Raw genomic sequence first — 22423 nt, 5'->3', positions numbered from 1 at the left:
GAAAGAGTGGTTCACCTGTAGAGGAGAACACAAAAATGATGCTGGTGCAAACAATTCTTGAGTACTGCTCGAGTGTTTGGGATTTGTACCAGGTCAGATTGAAGGAAGACATAGAAGCAATTCAGAGGTAGGCTGATAGATTTGTTAACAATAGGTTCAAACAACATGTAAGTGTTACAGAGATGCTATGGGAACTCAAATGGGAATCCCTGGAGGAAAGGCAACAGTCTTTTTGAGAAACACTATTGAGAAAATTTAAGAGAACCGGTATTTGAAGCTGACTGATAAACTACTCTACTGCCACCAACATACATTGCGTGTAAGGTCCATGAAGATAAGATATGAGAAATTAGGGCTCATACTGAGGCATATAGACAGTTGTTTTTCCCTCGCTCTATTTGCGGGTGGAACAGGAAGGGAAATGACTAGTAGTGGTACAGGGTACCCTCCACCATGCACTGTACAGTGTAGAGTATCTATGTAGATGTATAATATATATTGTGCAGTGTATGTGAGGATTTTAAGTTCATCAAAATGATTTCTGCATACAGTTCTAGGGTATGGATTCCAGTTATGTTTCTTACGGCTTTTTCCTGTGCATATAGCACTTTTCTAGCCAGTGGCTGATTTCCAAAAATGTGATTCCCTACACCAGCATGACATGAAAGTAACAATAATAAACTGATTTTGTGGTTTCCATATTTTTAGAAGCGCAAATGGTGTGTAAAGTATAAGCTGCAGAACACAGTCTTTTGCGTGTTCACAGGATGTGGTTTGCCCAGTTTAATTTGTTATTGAATTGTAAGCCCAGGTATTTTGAAGCATTCACACTAGCTACCTGCCAACCACCTCATTTTTCTCATATTTCTTCAGCTTTAGAGATTATGCGAAACTGAATAAAACTTGTTTTACCATAATTAACAGAAATACCATTCCCGTTTAACCACTTCACAATATTCCTAAAACTTATTAGGTTCCACCTTATGTTTGTCTACAGAATTATTCAAATGCTTCAAATGGCTCTAAGCACTATGGGTCATCAGTCCCCTAGACTTAGAACTACTTAAACATGACTAACCTAAGGACATCACACACATCCATGCCCGAGGCAGGATTCGAACCTGTGACCGTAGCAGCAGCATGGTTCCGCACTGAAGTGCCTAGAGCCGCTCGGACACAGTGGCCGGCACAGAACTATTAATTGGTGCCATAATGTCATCACTCATCAGTAGAGATGGTTAATTTACAATATTCTATGAAAAGAGGTAGGCCATTAATAAAATAATAAAAATTAGGGAGCCAGAACTGAGCCCCAAGGCACTCCACATTTGATGACACCCATTCTGCCAATGCTGAACACCTTCTCAACCAACCAGTACAACCTTCTGCTTTCTGTTAGAAAGAAAGGTATGAATTAAGCAACTTTACTGCTGCTTCACTATACCTAAGTATGTACCTTTGTGTAAAAGTATTTGGTGACTGATATACTCAAATGCTTTTGTTAGGATGCAGAATCCTCCAACCATTTTAATTTTTTTGTTGTAGAACACTGAAACATCAGTTGCAAATGTAAGTATTGTATCTTCTGCTGATAACCGTATCTGAAATTTAAACTGACTTTTGTTGATGATGTTATGATAACTAAGGTGCTTAATGATCCTGGCATGTATTAGTTTTTAGAAAAACTTGTGGGTAGTGAGATTTGCAGATGTTATTATCTGCCTTATCTCCCTTCTGATACAGTGGTTTTACAACTGCATACTTAAGCCTTTTAGAAATTATTCCTTGCTTAAATGATGCCCTGAAAATATGGAAAAGTATTTTAGCTACATGGCTGAAGCAGCATTTTAATAACTTCATTATCTACATCAGCATACTCCACAGGCCTTGTACAGTGCATGGTGGAGGCACATTGCATCTCTACTAGTGATTTCCTTTCCTGTTCCACATGCAAATAGAGTGAAAGGAAAATGACTGTATATGTGCCTCAATATGAGCGCTAATTTCTCTTATCTTATCTTCATGGTCCTTATGCAAAATGTACAAAGGAGGCAGTAGAATAATTCTGTAGTCAACTTCAGATGTCGGTTCTCTAAATTTTCTCAATAGTGTTTTGTTAGTTACCCTCCAGGGATTCCCATTTGAGTTAAGATAGTATCTCAGTAACACTCACGTGTTGACTGATGTTACTAGTAACAAATCTAGCAGCTGACCTCCAAATTCTTTAATGTCTTCCTTTAATCTGCACCTGGTGTGGATCCTAAACACTCGAGAAGTACTCAAGAATGGGTTGCACTAGAGTTCTACGCACAGTCTCCTTTACAAAAAACCACACCTTCTTAAAATTCTCTTAAGAAATGAAATTTGATTATTTGCCTTTCCTGCTACCATCCTTACATGTTCCTTCCATTTCATTTTGCTCCACAATGTTACACCTAGATATTTGATTGACATAACTGTGTCAAACAGCACACTACTAATGCTGTATTCAGATATTATGGAACTGTTTTTCCTACTCAGCTACATTTGTGTATATTCTTCTACATTTAGAGCAAGCTGCCATTCATAACTGTTGTCAACTCTAGGAGAGTTTTTACTTTTCACTGTTCAAGGTACACTGGCTCAACGAAAATTCATGGCTTCATTTACGGAGCCTCAGGATCTTATTTGTCCCATTACTGTTAAAAAGCTTTTGTTGAATATATCAGCAACTGTTTTCCATCACTAACAAGATTGTCTTCATTTTTTATTTGGATATTTTAACTACAAACTGCGCTTTTCCCTTCCTTCTTTGAAGTTCCAGATAGGTTTTACTTTGTTGTTTGAGGTATCAATTTACACTTTGTTGATTGAGGTATCAATTTCTGCTTTCAAGAATATGTTCTTTGATGGTCTTGTTTAGAATTCTACTGTACAGTTTGCAAGGTCTAATCTTATTGGGATCAATTGATCCCTCGGCTGCTGCATAAAGCTCACTTTTCATTCTACAATAAATTTTGCTGCCATTAGTAATCCAAAGCTTATAACCTTATTTAAACAGGTTTTCTCTTACTATCTCACTGGGAAACATTTCTTCAAATAAAATTCATTAATACATGTATTGAATTTGGAGTTAACACCAACAGCAGCATATATAGACACCAATTCGCATACTGTATCATACCTGACGATCAAAGTTGTCCAAGGTGTGTTTGTTTATAATCGTCAAGTTTTTCAAATGATATTTTCTTTTATGACATTGTAGGCTTCCCCAGTGTAATAGTTCTTGAAAGTCTCCTTTTTTGCCGCCAGATCACAAAATGAACATGATGCAATATTTTGTCAATCATTCTGTCCACCATCTTCAGGAGAATGCTGCTGTTGCTGAGTGCCACCTGCCACAGTTGCTGCCCCCACATGTGGGCTGGTGGTGCTGCCCTTGGTAGACCACTGACACCAATAATATATTGCTCTCAAAGACTATTTTCAAACACTTGGGCTGGCTGCACCAAAGAGTGTCATGTTTTGATGCATGTGTAGGGTTCCATGGCCTGCTAAAAGGAAAACCCTTATCTTTATTAATCACATTGTCTGCCAACCTAATTTCAATTGCCTCTTCATAAATACTATTTCAAAAAGCTGAAGTGTTGACATCTATCAGAGTCTCATCAAATTTCATCCTGTGTCCTTCATTTAAACAATGTACCCCAAAGAAATTTGATAAGACTTTGATAGTTGCCAGTACTTGCAGTTTGTGGAACAGTGTTTATAAAGAGGCTCCTGAAGTTAGGGTGGCAGACAATTTGATTACTGAAGATAAGGGTTTTCCTCTTAGCAGGATATGAAATCTTTTACTACCTCGAATCAAAACACAATGTTCTTTTTTGTGGCTAGCCCAAGTGTTTGAATATAGTCGTTGAGGGTGATATATTATTTGTGCCAGTGTTCTACTAGGGGTGGCACCATCAGCCCAGTCTTGGGGCCAGTGATTGTAGTGGGTGCAACATGTGCCATGCAAGAAACATAGGCCTATATAAGATGACAACTTGCAGCCTCAGCATCAGTTTTCAGTGGGACTCAACAGCAGTAGCATTCTCCTGAAGACAGCAGATAGGTGTATCACTGAAATATCGTATCATGTTGATTTTTAGGAACCAGCAGCAAACCCGAGGAGACTATCAAGAAATTTACTTTTCTCTGTACATTTACATGGTTTATGGTGAGGAATTGTTCATCATGGTCAGAAAGGCCATTAATAATATTTTTGACAGGTAATTATTATATCTATACATCTCTACAAACTACCGGTATTGGAACTGGCTGTTACCCTAATTGGAAAGTCTACCACTTCCATTCTAAGAGCACATCAGGTGTCAGGGTCTACTCTGTTTCTATTATCTGTTAACAAGTTCACATTAAAGTCACCCATTACACTGAATGAATTAGTTTTTCTAGATAGGTGCAGTAGAAATGATTCAATGTGTCTCAGGAAAAAAAAATCCAGATTTCCACAAGGTGTCCTGTAAATTGACAGCTTAATAACTCACTAAAGCCAACATATTCATCTTGAGAGAACAGTAATTATATTCACTTTTTAAACAATTTTTATATATTGTTTATTTCTCAGTCCAGCTCACATTTTTTGAAATTTATTCATTTATTTTTTAAACTGTGACTAGTTTCAGGCCCCCTGGACCATCCTCAGGTCTACATGGTTGAGTCAGCAACCTGTTGAGTCTGTATCACGACCACACATCAGAAATCAGAAAATTATTCTGATGTGTGACTCTGATACAAACACACAGATCTCAAGATGATCCAAGAAATTAAAAGAGCCTTACTGTGAACATAAAATAAATAAATAAAAATAAAATAAATAAAACAAAAAATGTGCAACTACGACTGAAAAACATACAATATATTACAACTGTTTTAAGCATAATAACACGTGCACTATCTGCTGTTATCTCGATACCACACACTTCAATGTGCTGTTCAGCACAGTATTTGCTTAAATCTGAAATTACAAGGTGCAAAATGAAGCCTCTCGTAACATACAAAAAGGGACAAAGATGAACTACCTAGAAATAATGGCAATAAATAAACATATGTCTATTTGCCTGACCCACCAGTTCTAACTCCAGATAGTGCTAATAAGCCTATCCAGAACACTCTGTAATTCACTCCTCTACTCACATGCCCCATTTTCCATGCCCTGTTAAAATTTTACTTAGTATAATTGCATAGAATAGTTTCACTTGCTGGGATTGGATTTCAGTTGTTGGGCTTTGGAAGTTGGGAATTCTGTCGGGTGGGGTGGATAGGGGGAGAGAAGGTGAGAGGTAGGAGCGGGTTTTCTGGCTCGGAGTGCGGGAGGGTGGGGTGGCAGGTGTTTGGTCTAGGCATGGGATGCACAGGTATCGGAGTCAGTGAGACGCAGCGCATTATGAATATGACTTGGATAGGGAGGAGGTTACAGGACAGAGAAGGAAAACTGTTGGGTGGAAGGTGTTGGGACAGTGGGTTAACATAGGTTGAAGCCAGGAGGACTCTGGGAGTGAAGGGTGTGTAGCAAGGACAATCCCAAAGTGCTTAGTTCAGAAAAGCTGGTGATGGAGGGAAGGATCCAGACTGTTTGGGTTGTGACGCAGCCCTTTAAGTCAAGCATGTTGTGTTTGGTTGCATGTTTGTTCTTGGTTACAGTTTGTTGGTGGTCATTCATCCTGGTGGACAGCTGTTTGGTTGGCATACTGACATAAAAAGCTGTGTAGTGATTGCAGCAGAGTTGCTGTATGGCATGGCTCCTTTCACAGGTGGCCCTGCCTCTTATGGTGTATGAGATCTGTTGAAAAAATTGTGGAACATTCGTAATTTCGAGACACTGGTGTGTTGGAGTGAAATGCGCTTGGCATCTCTGCACACACCTGTGTTTAATGTGTAATTGCCATTGTTGTATGTCTGTTGGCTACTGTTCGGTGCTGTATTGAGTAGAACATTGTGTTGCACAGTCTGCAAATTTCAAGACGGCAAAGTTAGAGGAGCAATACGTCCAGGAACGTCAACGAAATTGAGCGTGCCAATTGCAGACTGATTGTCTGAAAGATTTCACAAGAATGTAACATTTCAGTTGGACCATGTCATGAAATCCTGAAACAGAATCTTGGAATGCATTGTGCTGCTGCCAAGTTCATCCCATGGCTCATGAGCCAAGACCAGAAAGACCTTCACATCACAATCTGTGAAGAGCTTTTGGATCATGCAAATGAGAGCGAGATATTTCTTAAGAAAATCATGACTGATATATATGGTTATGATGTTGAGACCAAGGTTCAGTCTCCACAATGGGTCAGGAAAGGTTCTCCCTGACCAAAAAAACTTGTCAGGTCAGGTCAAATGTAAAAGTGATGCCGCAAGTTTTCTTTGACTTTGAAGGGTTAATTCATCATGAATTTGTGCGACAGGAACAAACTGTTAATCGGTGGTACTATTGGGATGTGTCTGCAAGAAAATGTGAGAAGGAAATGGTCTGACGTGGTGAGACATTTCATGGCTCTTTGCGTCACAATAATGCACCTGCAGATTCATCCCTGTTGGTGTGTAGCTATTGCGCAAAAAACAAAGTCATTGTGCTGCCTGGCACCTGCGGACCTTTTTTTTCCGAAGCTGTAAACTCAATTGAAAGGATGAAGATTTGCAATGACAGACAAGATAAAAGAATATTCACAGACAGTACTTTGTGCAGTCCAGCAAGAGGCCTACCAATACTGCTTCCGGAAGTGGAAACGGCGTTGGGAGCAGTGTATCACTTGTGGAGGAGAGTATTTCAAAGTAGATTATGCACAGCAAGTAAAAGGTAAGCCTAGAAAAATTTTGCGCACAAAGTTCCGCAATCTTTTCAACAGACCTCGTAAGATACACCTATGGCAGGACTGGAGTAGGAAGTGCTGGGTGGGTTTATTGGGCAGGTCTTGTACCTGGGTCTTCAACAGAGATATTATCCCTGTGGCAAGGGTTGAGAGTGGGAGTGGCATAGGGATGGACCAGGATGTTGTGTAGTTTGATGGGCAATGGAATACCACTTTAATAGGGGTGGGAAGGATCTTGGATAGAATTTCCATCATTTCTGGGCATGATGATAGATAATCAAAGCCCTGACGAAGGACATGGTTATGCTGTTCCAGTCCATGGGGATATTGGGGACTGTAACAAGTGAACCATTTCTTTTCAACATTTCTTTAAATACTTGTTCAAGAGATGGACCACAAACATAGCTAGTTAATAATGAAAATCAACAACATTTTGGGAGACAAGTTAGATGATGCCATGAAATATATGAGGAAAGACAGGCACAAGAAAATGATGTTTCAGTAGAAATGATTAAAGCTCAAGGGAAAATGGTACAAAAGGAACTTACAAAATTATTTACAGGATGTCTGTGAAGTGAAACAATTTTTAAAAGCTGTAATTGCTTTAGTTCATACACAAGGAGACAAAAAAGAAATTTAAAAATCAGTGTGCCTATCAGCCTCCACTATATTATGTACGAGACATTCACTAAAGTTATTTGCAACTAAATAGGGAAAAACATGAATTTTAATAGGGCAAAAAACAAACTCACATTAGAAGACTATATATCACAATGGCTAAATTGTAGTTTTATCTTGAATGAAATCATAAAACAGAGCAGTGAGTAAGCAATGAACTGCACTCAACCTGGTGAACATGAATTTTTGAGAAAGCTTTAGATCTAGTCTCAATAAAATCTGTATTGCCATACACAAAACAATATTGGATGGAGCAGGTCATGGGAGATGGAAGATGGCTATGAAGAGAGAAAAGGGAAAATCAGGCCAGGTAGGGGTTACTAAAGAGTGCACTGCGATGGAACAAGTAACTCTATAAGGGCAGAAATATGGGAATTAAGATGGCTTAGCTTTGGTGCTGAATACAAAGTGCGAAAAAAGTCATGTAAACTTTGTGAGATGATCATTCCTTGTAATTAGCAATCGTTCAATAAGAAATTTACAAAAAGTAGGATAAGGGAAAAGAGAAAAGAAACGGGGAGTGAGTATCTGGAGTGGGAACATGGACCTCTAAATAATTTGTGCTGTATTATTGGCTCTAATGCGTAATACCTTAAAGTTCTTCACCGTTTCGCCGACTTCCTCTACTTCTCCAGCTACATCCTTCCCCAGAATTGCAGGTAGTTCTGGCAAGAGTCCATAACCACCACTTCTAATGTACGTGTCGGCGGGATTAATACCAGCGGCCCTAACATGAATAAGCACCTCGTTATGTTTTATTCTTGGAATAGGGATGGTTTCAGTTTTTAAAACTTCTGGCCCGCCAAATTTGTGAACTCGCACTGCTTTCATCATCTTTAACAACTGTGCCATGCCCCTCTTATCAACATATAAAGCTAGAGATAAACGGTTCACGGTCAAGGGAAACATAGTCCTAACGTACTTAAAACTCAAGTTTTAGACTAGTATAATTTTCGTAGTTCTTAAGAAACAATTTCTCAAGATTCAGTCACTTCGCAAATATTACGGGTAGTTAGCAGGCATGATAGTCTTCATAGAATGAGTTCAGCAGCATTGAAAAATGGAAATTCATGCCCAAGGTCATTTGGTGTTATTGTCTGGCTTTAATTTTGGGTGTTTGGGTGCTATTCTTTCATTATGTAATGCTGAAAATAATACTGGGTTGAAAATTGTAATTCCTCTATGGCTTTGGCTGTGACGATATTATTTAAAAACCGACAGCAGATTATACAACTCAACGTCTAGTACAATGTAATTCACGTGTAATTACACGGTTTCTCGCACATTTCAAGGGTCTAATTATACAGTATTTCCACAGATGTTACACAAATACTGCTAGTACGTAACAGGTGCTAATAAAAAAGGTCGTGTCATACCCTTACGCTAGCGTCCTTGTTACCTTACTCGAGCAAAAGCAGTCATGCAACGAATTCTGCCTGTAAGATTTACATATAAAGTTTTTTCTATTAATTCGTACTTTAATATGGAAATGAACTGATGATCAGCTCGTTGCTCAGTTAAGATCTCTGATAGTAATCATGTTGTAAAATAAACACACTGATTATTTCAAATGAAGGTGATGACAAAGATGGATCTCAGCACACTGTCGCAGAAATTCCGCGGTTGTATGTTAGGTAGCCTTCTTGGAGACTGTCTGGGTGCTCCATATGAGGGAGATAGCAGTGTTTCGAAAGCGGTTCTTCAACAATATTTTGACAAAATTGAAGGCCCGCCTTTCAAAGGTACCGGGGTTTTGTTGAATGTAAACATCTACCTTGCAGTTTACAACGCATAGAAAACTTGTACATTTTTTTTTGTTTTGCAGCTCCAATAAAACAATATACAGATGACACTGCAATGACGAAGTGCGTGGCGGAATCACTGATAGATTGTCGTGGCTTTGATCCCCAAGATATGGCGAAGAAGTAAGTACTTTCAGTGGAATAAAAGTGTTTATAAAGTTAGAAACTAACCCTTACATATCACGACGACAGGTCAGCATGTCAGTAATAAGTGACTTTCGCTTTTGACACAGCAGTGTAATGGTGCATCACGCCAGAATCGCCGAATTGTGGAATATTAGATTGCAGTCTCTTGTTGATTTAGTTATTTACAGTTTGTGGACTCCCGTTTGGTTTACTCGCCCCGCCTCCCTTCTCCCTGAACTTTGCAAAATTTGTTTTTGAAAAAGTGACTTTACCAACCCTTGTAGCCACAAACAAAGATTTAATAAAGTTCATTTTTTTTCCATGTGTGACGAGTAGCTTACAGTTGTATTATTGACGACCAATATGGTAGGTTAGAAAACTGGACTGAGAAAGTTTTGAGTGACCTCAATTCCAGTGAAAAAAGATTAATGTATGAGCCCAGTAACAGTTGATTCTAAATGTGTTTTCATTTCTGGTGCAGTGTTTTCAGTAAAGCCCATCAGAAAAGAAAAATGTTCAAAGTAACTAGAAGGAAAATTGCAGTGAAGCAGAGTCTCAAAACACTGTACACGGAATTTAAAGACCACTTCTTTTGCTTGTGAGTCGAGTGCGTTAACGCTACATTCCACTTTGCTCATTTCTTTTTGCATATCTAGAGGCCACAATTTAATATCGTGCACAAATATTTACAGTACAGTAATGTTGAAAAATTAATTTTTCAACCTTCTCTGTGTCGGTAGTGATGTTGACCATCTGAGACATTGTATACAATGTTTGCATTGCAGCGTAGATGAACTGTATATTGAATTACATAAAATAATGGAAGTGCAAAAAAGCAGCATCTTAAAACACTTTTCCCACAATTTTGTGTATATTTACAGAAATCCAAAATAAATAATTCATTTTACATTCTTACATCGTACACAATCTGTAGTTGTTTAATTTACTGTTAAAATTACCTTTTTTACACCCTTTGTGTAAGGGCAGTCTGTCATAAAATATGATGCTCCCTGCATTTACAGATTATCTAAAAGTTATTTTTAAACCCTCTTGAGACACACACACACACACACACACACACACACACACACACACACCTGCTGCTCCACCCCATGTTAAGTATGGTACACAGGGGAGGTCGGAAAGTGAAGAGCACATTTTTCGGTATTGTATAAAAAAAAATAGTAATGAGAAACTTCCACACTCTGGGGAGTACTGTTGTGCATGTAAGTCTCTCCATTTTCATGTATCCTTCCCACCACCACACTTTTACCACTCTGTTCCAGTCATGTTCTTTTACTTTGAATACTCTCCTATATTCTTTCAGCTGATAGCTCTTGGTATTTTGCCTGTGAGCCGTGATTCCTGCCTCTTCCTTTGCTTGCTATCATATGCAGTTCTCTGTAATCATTTGTTCGACGTAAGCTTTGCTGGTTCTTTCTGCTCCTGTAGGATACTTCCTTTAGTATGTCCAGGACTTTCCATTACTTATTCTGTCCATTCATGTCGGTCCTGCTCAGCTTCTATGAAATTACATTTCATGTGCGTGTATCTTGCATAAACCCTTATCTTCATTGTCAAGGTTTCAGAAACGTTGGTCAGGGTAGATAAACAGTACAAAGCTCTGTTCACTTCTTAGCAATGGTACTGTTTGGATACCTTCCTTGGAAATACGGAAGCGTCCGATCCCACCCGTCTGCTTTGACCCATGACGTCACAAATATGGCGGAAACAAAAACAAACACACACACTTTCCACAAGAAGCCTAATGACACTAACGGGACAAGCGCGGGAAATGGGGTGTTTTGGGTGGGGGGCAAACTAAATATAAACAAATTTAGACGCCTTGCGTAGCTACAACGTGTAAGTGGAGACAGCCATGCATGAATACCCACCCACCTCCCCAGGGGTCGTAACCCCTGCAACCCATAGAAGATAAAGATGCTTCAGTAGCTGATTAGTGTTTTTTGTCTTTTAAAAAAAAAATCTCACGGGATAGAACGAACAGATCAGAAAGATAAATATAATAAACTAAAACAGAAATTCGAGGAAACAGATAATTAAAATAAGTAATAAGTGTTTTTAAATTAAAAAAAAGAAATCTCACGAGATAGCACGAACAGATCAGAAAAGTAAATAAAATAAGATATAACAGAACTGGAGACAGCCACACTCAAACCAAACTCCGCGCCGTCATGACGTCACACACGACAACACCCTTACGTCACGGGTCAAAGCCGACGCGTGGTATCGGACGCTTCTGTCGACCCCCTTCCTTCATACACACAGTGGTCAGTAAATCCGTTCATGGAGTGAGAGCATTCAGGATTTGTGACAAGTTTTACATTAACAGGCTTAAGCAACCACTTCAGACTACTTCTGTAAAGTTTGCTAACAAATTTTAACTGTAGCTAATCTACTAAACTTGTTATTGCCACTAATCTACTCTCTGATAATTGTGACAGTGACGGATTCCTTTACGTATGTTAGGATAAAAATGGCGAAATTCTTCATTTGTGTGGGCGTACTGTCTGCAGTTGCTTTATAATTATTGAAGGTATTTTAAATCGGTCTTTCCAACTATGAGGAAACGTGTACTTTTGTCTCCAAATGCATTCATTTTATTTAAATAGAAGACGTCAGTTGCCTGTAATGTAAAATATTTACAATTTGGCTTACTATCCAGCTCATAAGTCATAAAAGTCGTAATGGTGGTGAGGTGGGAGGGGTGTGGCAAAGACGAGTGGAATGGAGCGTGACTTGAAGGGAAAGGGGGTGAGGAACAAGCGTTGAAGGAGTGAAAGGAGGGGAAATTTAGAGTAAGAAAGAGTGAGATTTTCTTGAAGAGGCAGGGGATGTCTTTCTTTGCTAGTTTGTATGATGTTCCTATATCTTTATTTTGCTTAGTCTATGGTGTTTCTGTTTACGGTAGTCTTCGAATGTGGAGTGGTTTGTGCTGTATTTTTGTGCCCTGATGTGCTCTTCATATCTTGTGTCAAATCAATCAGTGAATAACTTTCGCAATCATTTTGCAAATACCCAAACAATAACACACCTTAATTCTCTGAACACAATGCCCTGCGTGAAAATCCCTCACCACACCCCACCTTCCCATCCAACAAGAAACACTAACATCACAACACACCACACCAACCATCCTAGAAAAAACCCCACCCCACTGAACTCAACCCAACTCAAAGCTGTGTACCAAACCAACTCAACCCCATAAACCCTCAAGCCAGATATGGCCTATTTCAACATAGCCACCCACCAAAGCCTAGCTGTCCTCCGCAATATGTCGCATTTCACCCTACCTCTGGATGGGCAGTATCAGCTTGAGTGTGCACAATATTATGACAGTACAGCGCCACGTCTCAGGCTGTTTCCGTTCATGCATTTCTGCTGCTCACAGATTTTTATTTAAAGACTTGTGAACACCTGGTCTTTCAGCAAAATGAAGTTCGTTATATTACTAATTATGATATGTGGAACATGCAGCAAAGGTGAGTACCCCTTACAGCAGTGAAGATTTTTGCTCTTATCTGTGTTTGGCATTGACTTACGCCACAATTCTTCCCAGAATTCAGGCGACTGATAACACAAAGTCAGAACAGTTCAGACATCATCCCATAAGTTGTCAGGAGTTGGACTGAACATTACATTCAGAGTCATATTCAATCCAAATTGGAGTATTGCTTAAGGTAATAGTGTTAAACCAATTAAATTTTGATAATGCCATATAAATATTCTGATAGCCGAAAGGACTCATTAACACTAACATGTGCTTTCAGCTATTAGGAATTAAGATCAAACTGCAAGAACGTGAGAAAACATGTAGGGGCTCTGCTCTTAGCCCTGTTTTGTTAAACTCTTATTGTTATTTTGGTTTTCAGTCTTCAGCTGTCTAATTTCCAAACTGTTATTTTATTTGGCTACCAGTTCCAGCAATGTACTATGCCATCGTCAGGCCCCTGACTGAACCCCGTATAGGAAGATTCCAACCTTGGTTCTGGTCAAAATAGGGGCCAGCATTCAAATATTGGTACCTGTAGATTTCTGCTTGATATAATGATCACTTCAACCATCATTTGCCAACTATTAGATAAAACCAACTACAGTTGCCAGATGATGGTTGAAGTGGTGGCTGTATCAAGCAGAAATCTACAGGTACCAGTATTTGAATTCTGGCCCCTATTTTGACTGGAGTCAAGGTTGGAATCATCTTACACATCAGTCAGGGGCCTGAAGAATGCGTAGTAAATTGCTGAAACTGGTAGTCAAATAAAATAAGTTTGGAAATTAGATGGCTGAAAGGTGTTTGATTTGACATCCTCAAGAAAAATACTTTTTAAATGTATAATTATAATAAAAATGTATTGCCTACTCATAATGTTAGCAGTATAAACACTGGAGATGCTCCAAAAATGTGAATCACATCTAGTGATGAGCTTAGTTTTCAGTACACTTAAGACAGAAAAACACACACAAGTTTGACAGTTACTGGTGTATGATGTTTATTTTGCATTCAACGTATCAGAGTGTTGTTTGTAACCGAGCTCTATTCCCTAGACCTAGTTACAGAAGTGCAAATAAGACTTAGTGGCATATACTTTTAGTATTCTGATCCTTGGCAGTCGCGTTTTCGCAACTGACTCTAGTAAGACATCGGCTGGTATTCTTCGTCCTAGTAGTGTAACTGAATCTTGACAACAATGCAGGAAATGTTTGGCAAGTCTGTGAATGATGAGGTACGTCATGGATGGCACAGAATTATCCTGCTGAATTCACTTGATCTATTCGTGTAATTTTTGCTAAATAACCTGAGTGATTTGCACATAAGGTGCGAAATAAGTTTTATCAGTCTAGGGTTTTGAGCCCAGGAACATCATTAGATGTGGAAATTGCAACTAATCTTGTCTTTTATGCTGTGATTTAGCCGTTGTATCCACCACTGGGGCAATAACAGAGAGACAAATATTGTAGCTCTTCACTAGCTCTGAGGTAACATGGTCGCCTGTGAAGCGATGGCTGCTTTGTTTATGTTTCCAGTCTCACTGAAGACCAAATTTCTGTCAGTTTTGTGACAGAGCTAGGGGCAGCCAGATCACAAATCAATAAGGAAGTCTTATTTTATTTATGAACTGCCACATTTCTATATTACTTGAGCATGACATGGGGCAGCAAGTAAACAGTGTGTTTCCAAGTTCAGTGTGAGTAACACAGGGTGTATCAAAAAGTATAATCTGATTTGGCACATCTATATTTCTGAAACTAATAAACACATACAATGATTCTTTTTATGAATGGGGAAACCCAGTTTTTTTCTTACCTTTTCATGGGTGTTCAATATGCCTTCTTCAGGTGCACGGCATATGTCAATGCAGTATTCATGTTATTCCCACACTGCAGCGAGCATGTCTTGAGTTACGGCTTCCACAGACACTGTTATCTAATGCCTCAGTTCATTCATTGTTGTTGGTAATGGAGGCACATAAACAGTCTTTTATAATCCCCAGAAGAAATAATCACACAGACTGGTCCGGTGACCTTGGAAGCCAATAATGTAAGGCTGAATAATTTGACCCAGTGCGACCGATCAATCGTTCAGTAATCCTTTTATTTAAAAATTCCTGCACTTCCGGATGCCAGTGCGGCAGTGCCCCGTCCTGTTGGTAAATGAAATCGTTCGAATCTGTCTCCATCTGTGGAAAATGAAAGCTCTCAAGCATACCAAGGTATGTGCTTCCTGTAACAGTGTTCTTGGCAAAAAAAAAAAAAAAAAAAAAAAAAAAAAAAAAAAAAAAAAAAAATGGACCATACAGCTTTCCCATGAAACTGCACAAAACACATTAAATTTTAGAGAGTCCATCTCATGTTGTATAACTCAATATGGTTGTCCCATACCCCATATTCTCACATTATCAAGGTTCACCTTTCCATTTAGGTGGAGTGTTGCCTTGTCACTAAACACTAAGTGCGGAAGAGAACTGTCATCCTCAATTTTGCCAAGAACAGTAGCTGAATTTCGTGTGGTTTCATGTGTAAATGTCGACATAACACATGCCAGATGGACTTCGGGGGCCTGTCGAGCTGCATGGCAAACAGATTTCTGCGGACTCCTTGTGAAACTATGGTGGAAGCGTTCAACATCTGAGTCAGTATGTTGTTCATGGACATATCTCAAATAACGTAAGTTATGATTTTTTTTTTAAATCGGTTATTCGTTTTGATACACCCTGTATATCGCTAATTTGTGCCAATATAAGCTTGTTTGTGTTACGGATACCTTATGTTTTATTACAGTAGACTTTGTGTATGGTTTCTGAGGTAAACGGTATTTCATTTGTGTTAGTACATTGCATAATCTAATACTAAATCCTTTATTTTACATTGTGGAGAAGTTAATCAAAATACTATTCTGTTAAATTATCTAGAACAGTCTGACAATGCTCATTTAATTTACCAATTCAACACCTGTAGAATTCTATGTGATCTGAGTTAAAGATGTTGTCAAACCAGGTCTGAAGTGCATTTTTGTCCAGAGAAGTATTTTCTTGCAATTTTTTTTATAAGGAGCTAGAATGATAAACATTTGAGGGTGTAAGATTAGAAGAAGTAGTGAGGGGTGGCTTTTAAAACAAACTTGTGGATAGTTTTGTTTGTAAATCAACAGAGTGCATTACCTTATTGTAGCAATATGTGATGCAGTTTTGAAGGTTGTTTTTCTTACATTGTGACCAAAAAGTGCCTTAGTTGTCTGCAACAAATACCAGCTGTGATAGGCACACCCCCGGGGAGGATTTTGTAGTGTAAAACATCCTTTTTTTGAGCCACCAGATGCAAAATATTGTGTCTAGGCTGCACATAACTTGAGTATGTCTTTTGTTAGGACTCGATCATTAATTTCTTTTTGTGAAGTTAACATAAATGCATTACCACTCGTCGCCAGTAACAATATTGCAAAGCCATACACAATGAGTGAACTAATGATGTTCAAGCAAAACTGCAGTAATAGTCATGTGTTTGGCTTTTGTTGCTTTGAATTAGAGATTCCAAGCTACCTCTGTTGCCTTCGCCATTGTCTTAAACCCAAAGCGAATAATGTATCTCAAATGTTAGACCTTTGTCTGGTTACACCTATTTTGCATCTCTGGAAAAATTCACACCAAGTTTCAAGCATGCGAAATCCAATGTGTAACTGCAAGGTAAATACTAAAACTGCAAATAAGAAAATGACAGTTGACAATACTGATAGTGCTGCACTGCACTGCGTTTCCTGGTTGGACAGTGGGTGTCATATGGCTGTTACCCAGTGGCTACTGTTGGGTGAGAAAACTCTCAGTGTAAAATGTTCTTATCTTAACGCAGCCATGAGCTGTAAGGCAGAATTGGTTTTGGAAGTATTTGCTATTATTGATGGGTTAGACAGTGAAGCAAACTATCTTTAATCTTCAGTCAGTCATAAATTGGACTTAAAAAAATAAGGAATTGAGGGGTCTCAAACTTGCACCTTTACATGTACATTGCCATATCATGCTTATGGTCAGATCTAGAATTCTGAGGGGCAGCCGATTATATTGGCCACCTTAAGTGAATGATTCCAACTTAGTCCCCCCTGTGGGTCTGGGGTAAGAACAGGCCCGAGGTATTCATGCCTGTAGTAAGAGGCGACTAAAAGGAGTCCGTCCCCCCTCGAGGGGGTAGTTCGCGCCTTCACCCGGAGATGGATGGTTCAACGACTTACATTTGTGGTCATTTTGGTTTTTCGCTTATTCTGGTTTATTCCTTCCTTCCTTTCTTTGTCCTTCTCCCTCCCTCACTGTCTTCCTTACTTTTTACCTTGCCTTCTTCTCCTTGCCTTCTTGTCCGCCCTATGGCCTCCGCCTCGGCGTTTGAGACCGTCTGTCCTTTCTCTCCCTCTCTCCTTCTTTTTTTTTTTTTCTCTGTGCGTGCCTGAAGGCGAACTACGCGTTCGCACGCGTAGCCTGTGACAGGGTTAAAGCGTAATTCCCCGCCCTGGCTAGACAAGTAGGGCACGTGCGTACCCCCTGGTAAAGGCCAGGCCGGGGGAGGGGTGATTGCCAGAGCTGACACCTTCCGACCATGCCGATTGGTCCCTCTGTCCGTTTCTCGGGAGGTGTGACCTGAGGTGTAAACATTCACCTAAGGCGGGAGCGCCCTCTGAGAGGGTCCCCCCAAGGAAGGAGCGCGCCATCGGAGACGCTGGCAATCATGGGGGATTCATCCGCAATGGATTTCTCTTCTTCTTCTCTCTCGACTTCTGCCCAAAAACGGAAACTTGAGCAGCCACCAGTGACAAAAGTACCTACCGCCTGCCTCAAAGTTCCTCGTAGTTTCTAGATCTGAGGACGGAAAGGATTTATCATCTGTCAACCCTTTCGTTATTCAGAAGGGCGTAGATGCCATAGCCGGACCTGTCAAGTCTTGTACCAGGATGCGTAATGGTACCTTGTTGTTGGAAACTGAGAGCGCCTTTCAGGCACAAAAACTCCTTCAGGCCACACTCCTGTACACGTTCCCTGTCCGGGTGGAGGGTCACCGCACTTTGAATTCGTCGCGTGGTGTGGTATATAGTAGATCACTCGACGGATTGACTGACGAGGAGATTCAGTCTTTCCTCGCTGAGCAGGGCGTGATGGCTGTCCGTAGGGTCATGAAAAAGGTCGACAATGACCTTGTACCGACCCGGACACTTTTCTTGACCTTTGATAGTGCTCAGCTGCCGTCTCGCATCAAAGCGGGCTATGAGGTTATTTCTGTATGCCCCTATGTCCCGACACCTATGCGCTGCTACCAGTGTCAGCGTTCTAACCACACCTGCCAGTCTTGTTCTAATGCAGCTAAATGCGTCACTTGTGGCAGGAACGCCCATGAGGGTGACTGTCCACCTCCGTCTCCTCATAGCGTGAACTGTCGGGGTGACCATGCAGCGTCCTCTCGTGACTATCCCATCTACAAGGATGAACGCTGTATACAGGAAATTTGGCTCAAAGAGAAAGTGTCCACCTCAGCTGCTCACAAGCTTTTTGCTAATAGGAAGCCCACGCTGCTCCCAGTGGGGAAATACAGTACCGTCCTCGCCTCTCCTCGGCCTACCAGGGAGGTTTCAACGCAGACATGCAATCTGACCTTTAGCGCTTCGGTCGTCCGTTCGGCCTGTGCTAAGATCGCCTGGTCAACGCCTCCTCTTCCTCCAGTCACCCCCAAGACACAAGCACCTTAATCAGCTTCTGCCAAGACTAAGACCCAAAAGTCAGATGCATGGGCCTTCAAGAGGGAACCGTCCCGTTAAGACTTCTTACGTACACCGAACTCCCAGCCATCGACCAGTACTTCAACTAAACGACCTTCCAAGAAGGCTCATAGGAAGAAAAGTTCTCCGCCACGGCGTGTTTCTTCTCCTGCGCCACCCAGCGGTTGCCGCCCCAGGCCGTCATCCGTTTCGCCTGGCCGCGCCGCTGGTAGCCGCACATCTGGCCGTTCACCGGCGTAGGAAGCTCCCCCTCCCAACCATCTTAACATGGTGGCCAACGAACCTATTGAAAAAATGGATGACGACTTTCTGCCTATTGATAGCGGCAGCAGTGCTCGCTCGTAGCCAGGCCCTCAGCGGCCTTCGAGGTGACCCCTTCTTGCTTCTCCTTTTTCTTTTTCTTCTCACGATGGCACTTCTTCATTGGAATATTCGCGGCATTCACTCCAACCGAGAGGACTTAAAGTTACTGCTACGCTTGCACTGTCAGCTTATAGTAGCTCTCCAGGAAACGAAGCTATGCCCATGTGATCATATTGACTTGGCACACTATACCTCTGTGCATTTTGGCCTACCCCCTGTGGCAGGTATTCCGGCTCATGGGGGGGTTATGTTGCTGGTTCGGGATGATATCTACTATGATCCCATCACATTGCACACCGATCTGCAGGCAGTTGCCGTCCGAATTACTGTCCCCACTTTCACATTTTCCATTTGAACTGTTTACACTCCATCGTCGTCTGCCATTACTAGGGCAGACATGATGCAAATTATTGCTCAGCTACCTGCACCATTTTTGTTGACTGGAGACTTCAAAGTCACCAAATTTTTGCCTCACACAGCGAAACCACCTGCTACACAACCAACAGGCCATAAAGGACTGAAGGAATACTCCCGCAAAGACTTTTTACATCTCTCCAGCCAACACACATCTGAATCATCTGCAAACTTCAAAGGCTCCAAGAAATCAAAGGCAAACGGTCTTCTCCCTCACCCACTTGAAAATCCTCTTCAATGGTGTAGACGCATGATACCCTCACTCGGCTGGTCTCCATCAATAGTTCGCACTGCCAACCAGTTTTCTGTCCTGGACTCCACAGACTGACAAAGGGAGAATGCTAATGCCCCTGTAGTTCTCATGGTGCAGGCTCCTCCAGCCTCTGCACTCTGTAGCAGAGTGTCTTCGAAGGGTGGCACTCGGCAACTGCCATGGTGACGTCCCTTCATTTTTTCCCTCCTTTCCTTTCCTTATCATGACTCTCCTCCAATAGAACATTGGTGGCCTTAGATCCAACAAGGAGGAATTGAGGCTGCTATTGGAATCGCAGTATCCACTTGTTCTCTGCCTCCAAGAAACAAAATTAGAAGAACGGCACGGTGCAGTGTTTCCGCTGCCAAAGGATGGGGCATGTGGCTCGTCACTGCACCTTTCCAGAAGTGTGCATGAAACACGCACTGCCCATATTCGAAGAAGCGCACACCCACGTGCGCCAACTGTGGCGGTCAGCACGCGGCAAGCTGCAGGGGCTGTGATGTCATTATTGCAACAGTAGCCCTCCAACGTGGCAAGCCGCTGGCATGCACCGGGGAATATGCAACAGGCCACCAATGAGATGATGCCGGCCACCGGAAGCAACACCAGTGCCCAGCCAGCCGATGCTGCGAGAAGAAGGCACATTCGCACCACCAAACATGCCAGAGAGGGCACGCCAGACGGGCAACGTGCTGATCTGGGATGATGATCATGGTTAAACCATCGCCCTGAACACCTGGCAGCAAACTGTTGCCGTCCGCATTTTCCTTCTTCAGTTCACCTTTTCCATTTGTACTGTTTACATCCCTCCGTCATTCGGTGTCACCAGGGCAGACTTCCTCCAGCTTATTGGGCAGCTAACTTGCCCCTTTTTGCTGCTAAGTGACTTTAATGCACACCACCCCCTTTAGGGCTCACGCAGAACCTGTCAGAGAAGTGCCCGCTTGGCTGCCTCAGTCAACTCAACCTCACCTGCCTTAGCACTGAAGCACCCACACTCCTTTCAGACTCCACTCACATTCCCATTTGGATCTTTCATTCTGCACTGCCCAGCTTGCCCATCGACTTGAGTGGTCTGTTCTCTCTGCTATGTACTCAAGTGACCATTTCCTGTTTGCTATCCATTTGCTGAGTCCTACCCCCACCTATGTGCAAACCCAAATGGCAGCTTTCTAAGGCTGGCTGGTGGCTTTACTCCTCCCTGGTGACATTCGATAAACCACTTTTCCCAGTTGTGATGACCAGGTAGAATACTTTACCAACATTATCCTTACCGTTGTAGAACGTTCAATTCTTTGCACTTCATTTTTAACACGCTGTTTTCCGGTCCCTTGGTGGACTGAGGTGTGCTGCGATGGAATTCATGCGCGGGAACATTCTCTCTGCAATTTTAACCGCCATCCTATGACGGCAAACTGTATTAGTTAGAAACAGTTGTGTGCACAGTGTAATCATGTTCTTCAGGATAGCAAAAAAGCTAGCTGGATTTCATTTACTAGTTTTTAAGTTCCACTCTCTCTTCTGTTGTGTGGGCCAACCTTTGACAGCTCTCTGGGGGATCACTTTGTCAACCCATGTCATGAATGGTTTTCTGCAGCAATACCAGACACATGGCCATGTGTTTTGATTTGGAGAAAGCCTAAGACACCTGGTGGAGGACTGGTATCCTCTGTACTCTCTACACGTGGGGCTTATGAGGCTGCCTGACCCTTCAGGAATTTTTGAGACAATTTTCAAGGCACGTGTGGGTTCTACCTTGTCGGACACTTTTGTCCTGGAAAATAGTGTCTCAAGGTTTTGTCCTGAGTATCATCCTCTTTGCTATCACCATTAACCCTATTATGGGCTGTCTCCCACTGGGCATCTCTGACTCCCATTTTGTTGGCAATTTTGCTACCTGTTGCAGTTCTCCATGGACTTGCCTCCTTGAGTGGCTTCTTCAGCATTGTCTTGATCACCTATCCTCATGGGCCATCAACAGTGGCAATTTTCCACTGACAAAACCGTTTGTATGAATTTCTGGTGGTGCAGTGGGTTTCTTCCACAGTCTGTACACCGAGCGAGGTGGCGCAGTGGTTAGACACTGGACTCGCATTCGGGAGGACGACGGTTCAATCCCGCGTCCGGTCATCCTGATTTAGGTTTTCCATGATTTCCCTAAATCACTCCAGGCAAATGCCGGGATGGTTCCTCTGAAAGGGCACGGCCGACTTCCTTCCCCATCCTTCCCTAATCCGATGAGATCGATGACCACGCTGTCTGGTCTCCTTCCCCAAAACAACCAACCACAGTCTGTACATCATGGGCCTGTTGCTCTTCCATTCATTTAGATGACGACATTCTGGGGGGCTCATTTTCAATAAGAAACTTTCTTGTCCTCCCGCATGTCTTACTGGCCACCCACTTTACTGGGTTCCTCAATGTCCTGTGTGTCCTCAGAGGTACCTCCTGGGGAGTGTATCAGAACATCCTCCTCTGTATTGATCCCTTTTCCATTTGAAACTAGACTATGCATCTGCGTGTCCCTCCATCTTACACCATCTCAATACAATCCACCATCATGGCATCCATTTGGTGCCTTTTATACTAGCTCATTAAGATTCTGTATGCAGAAGCTGCCCAACTCCCCCTGTTATGTTCTCCTCAGCTGATATGCGTGCCGTTT

The 22423-nt window shown here is 41.7% G+C and overlaps 2 protein-coding genes across 2 annotated transcripts in view; one reads left to right on the top strand and one right to left on the bottom strand.

The window, feature by feature from the left end:
- Positions 1 to 8790, bottom strand: part of LOC124612341 (quinone oxidoreductase-like) — an 81608-nt gene extending 72818 nt beyond the window's left edge. Inside the window, exon 1 of the mRNA XM_047140493.1 lies at positions 8115 to 8790. Coding sequence (XP_046996449.1) covers positions 8115 to 8432 — 318 coding nt within the window. The 5' untranslated portion in view covers positions 8433 to 8790. The remainder of the gene's footprint in view (positions 1 to 8114) is intronic.
- Positions 8791 to 8823: 33 nt separating this feature from the next.
- LOC124612340 (ADP-ribose glycohydrolase ARH3-like) overlaps positions 8824 to 22423 on the top strand; it is a 34238-nt gene continuing 20638 nt past the window's right edge. The window contains exons 1-3 of the mRNA XM_047140492.1: positions 8824 to 8961; positions 9100 to 9265; positions 9349 to 9448. Of these exons, the coding sequence (XP_046996448.1) occupies positions 8944 to 8961; positions 9100 to 9265; positions 9349 to 9448 (284 nt within the window). The 5' untranslated portion in view covers positions 8824 to 8943. The remainder of the gene's footprint in view (positions 8962 to 9099; positions 9266 to 9348; positions 9449 to 22423) is intronic.

Source organism: Schistocerca americana, chromosome 4, assembly GCF_021461395.2.
Source record: "Schistocerca americana isolate TAMUIC-IGC-003095 chromosome 4, iqSchAmer2.1, whole genome shotgun sequence".
Taxonomy (NCBI): Eukaryota; Metazoa; Arthropoda; class Insecta; order Orthoptera; family Acrididae; genus Schistocerca; species Schistocerca americana.
The sequence above is the reverse complement of the archived record's forward strand: the minus strand, read 5'-3'. Positions and strand labels throughout refer to the sequence as shown.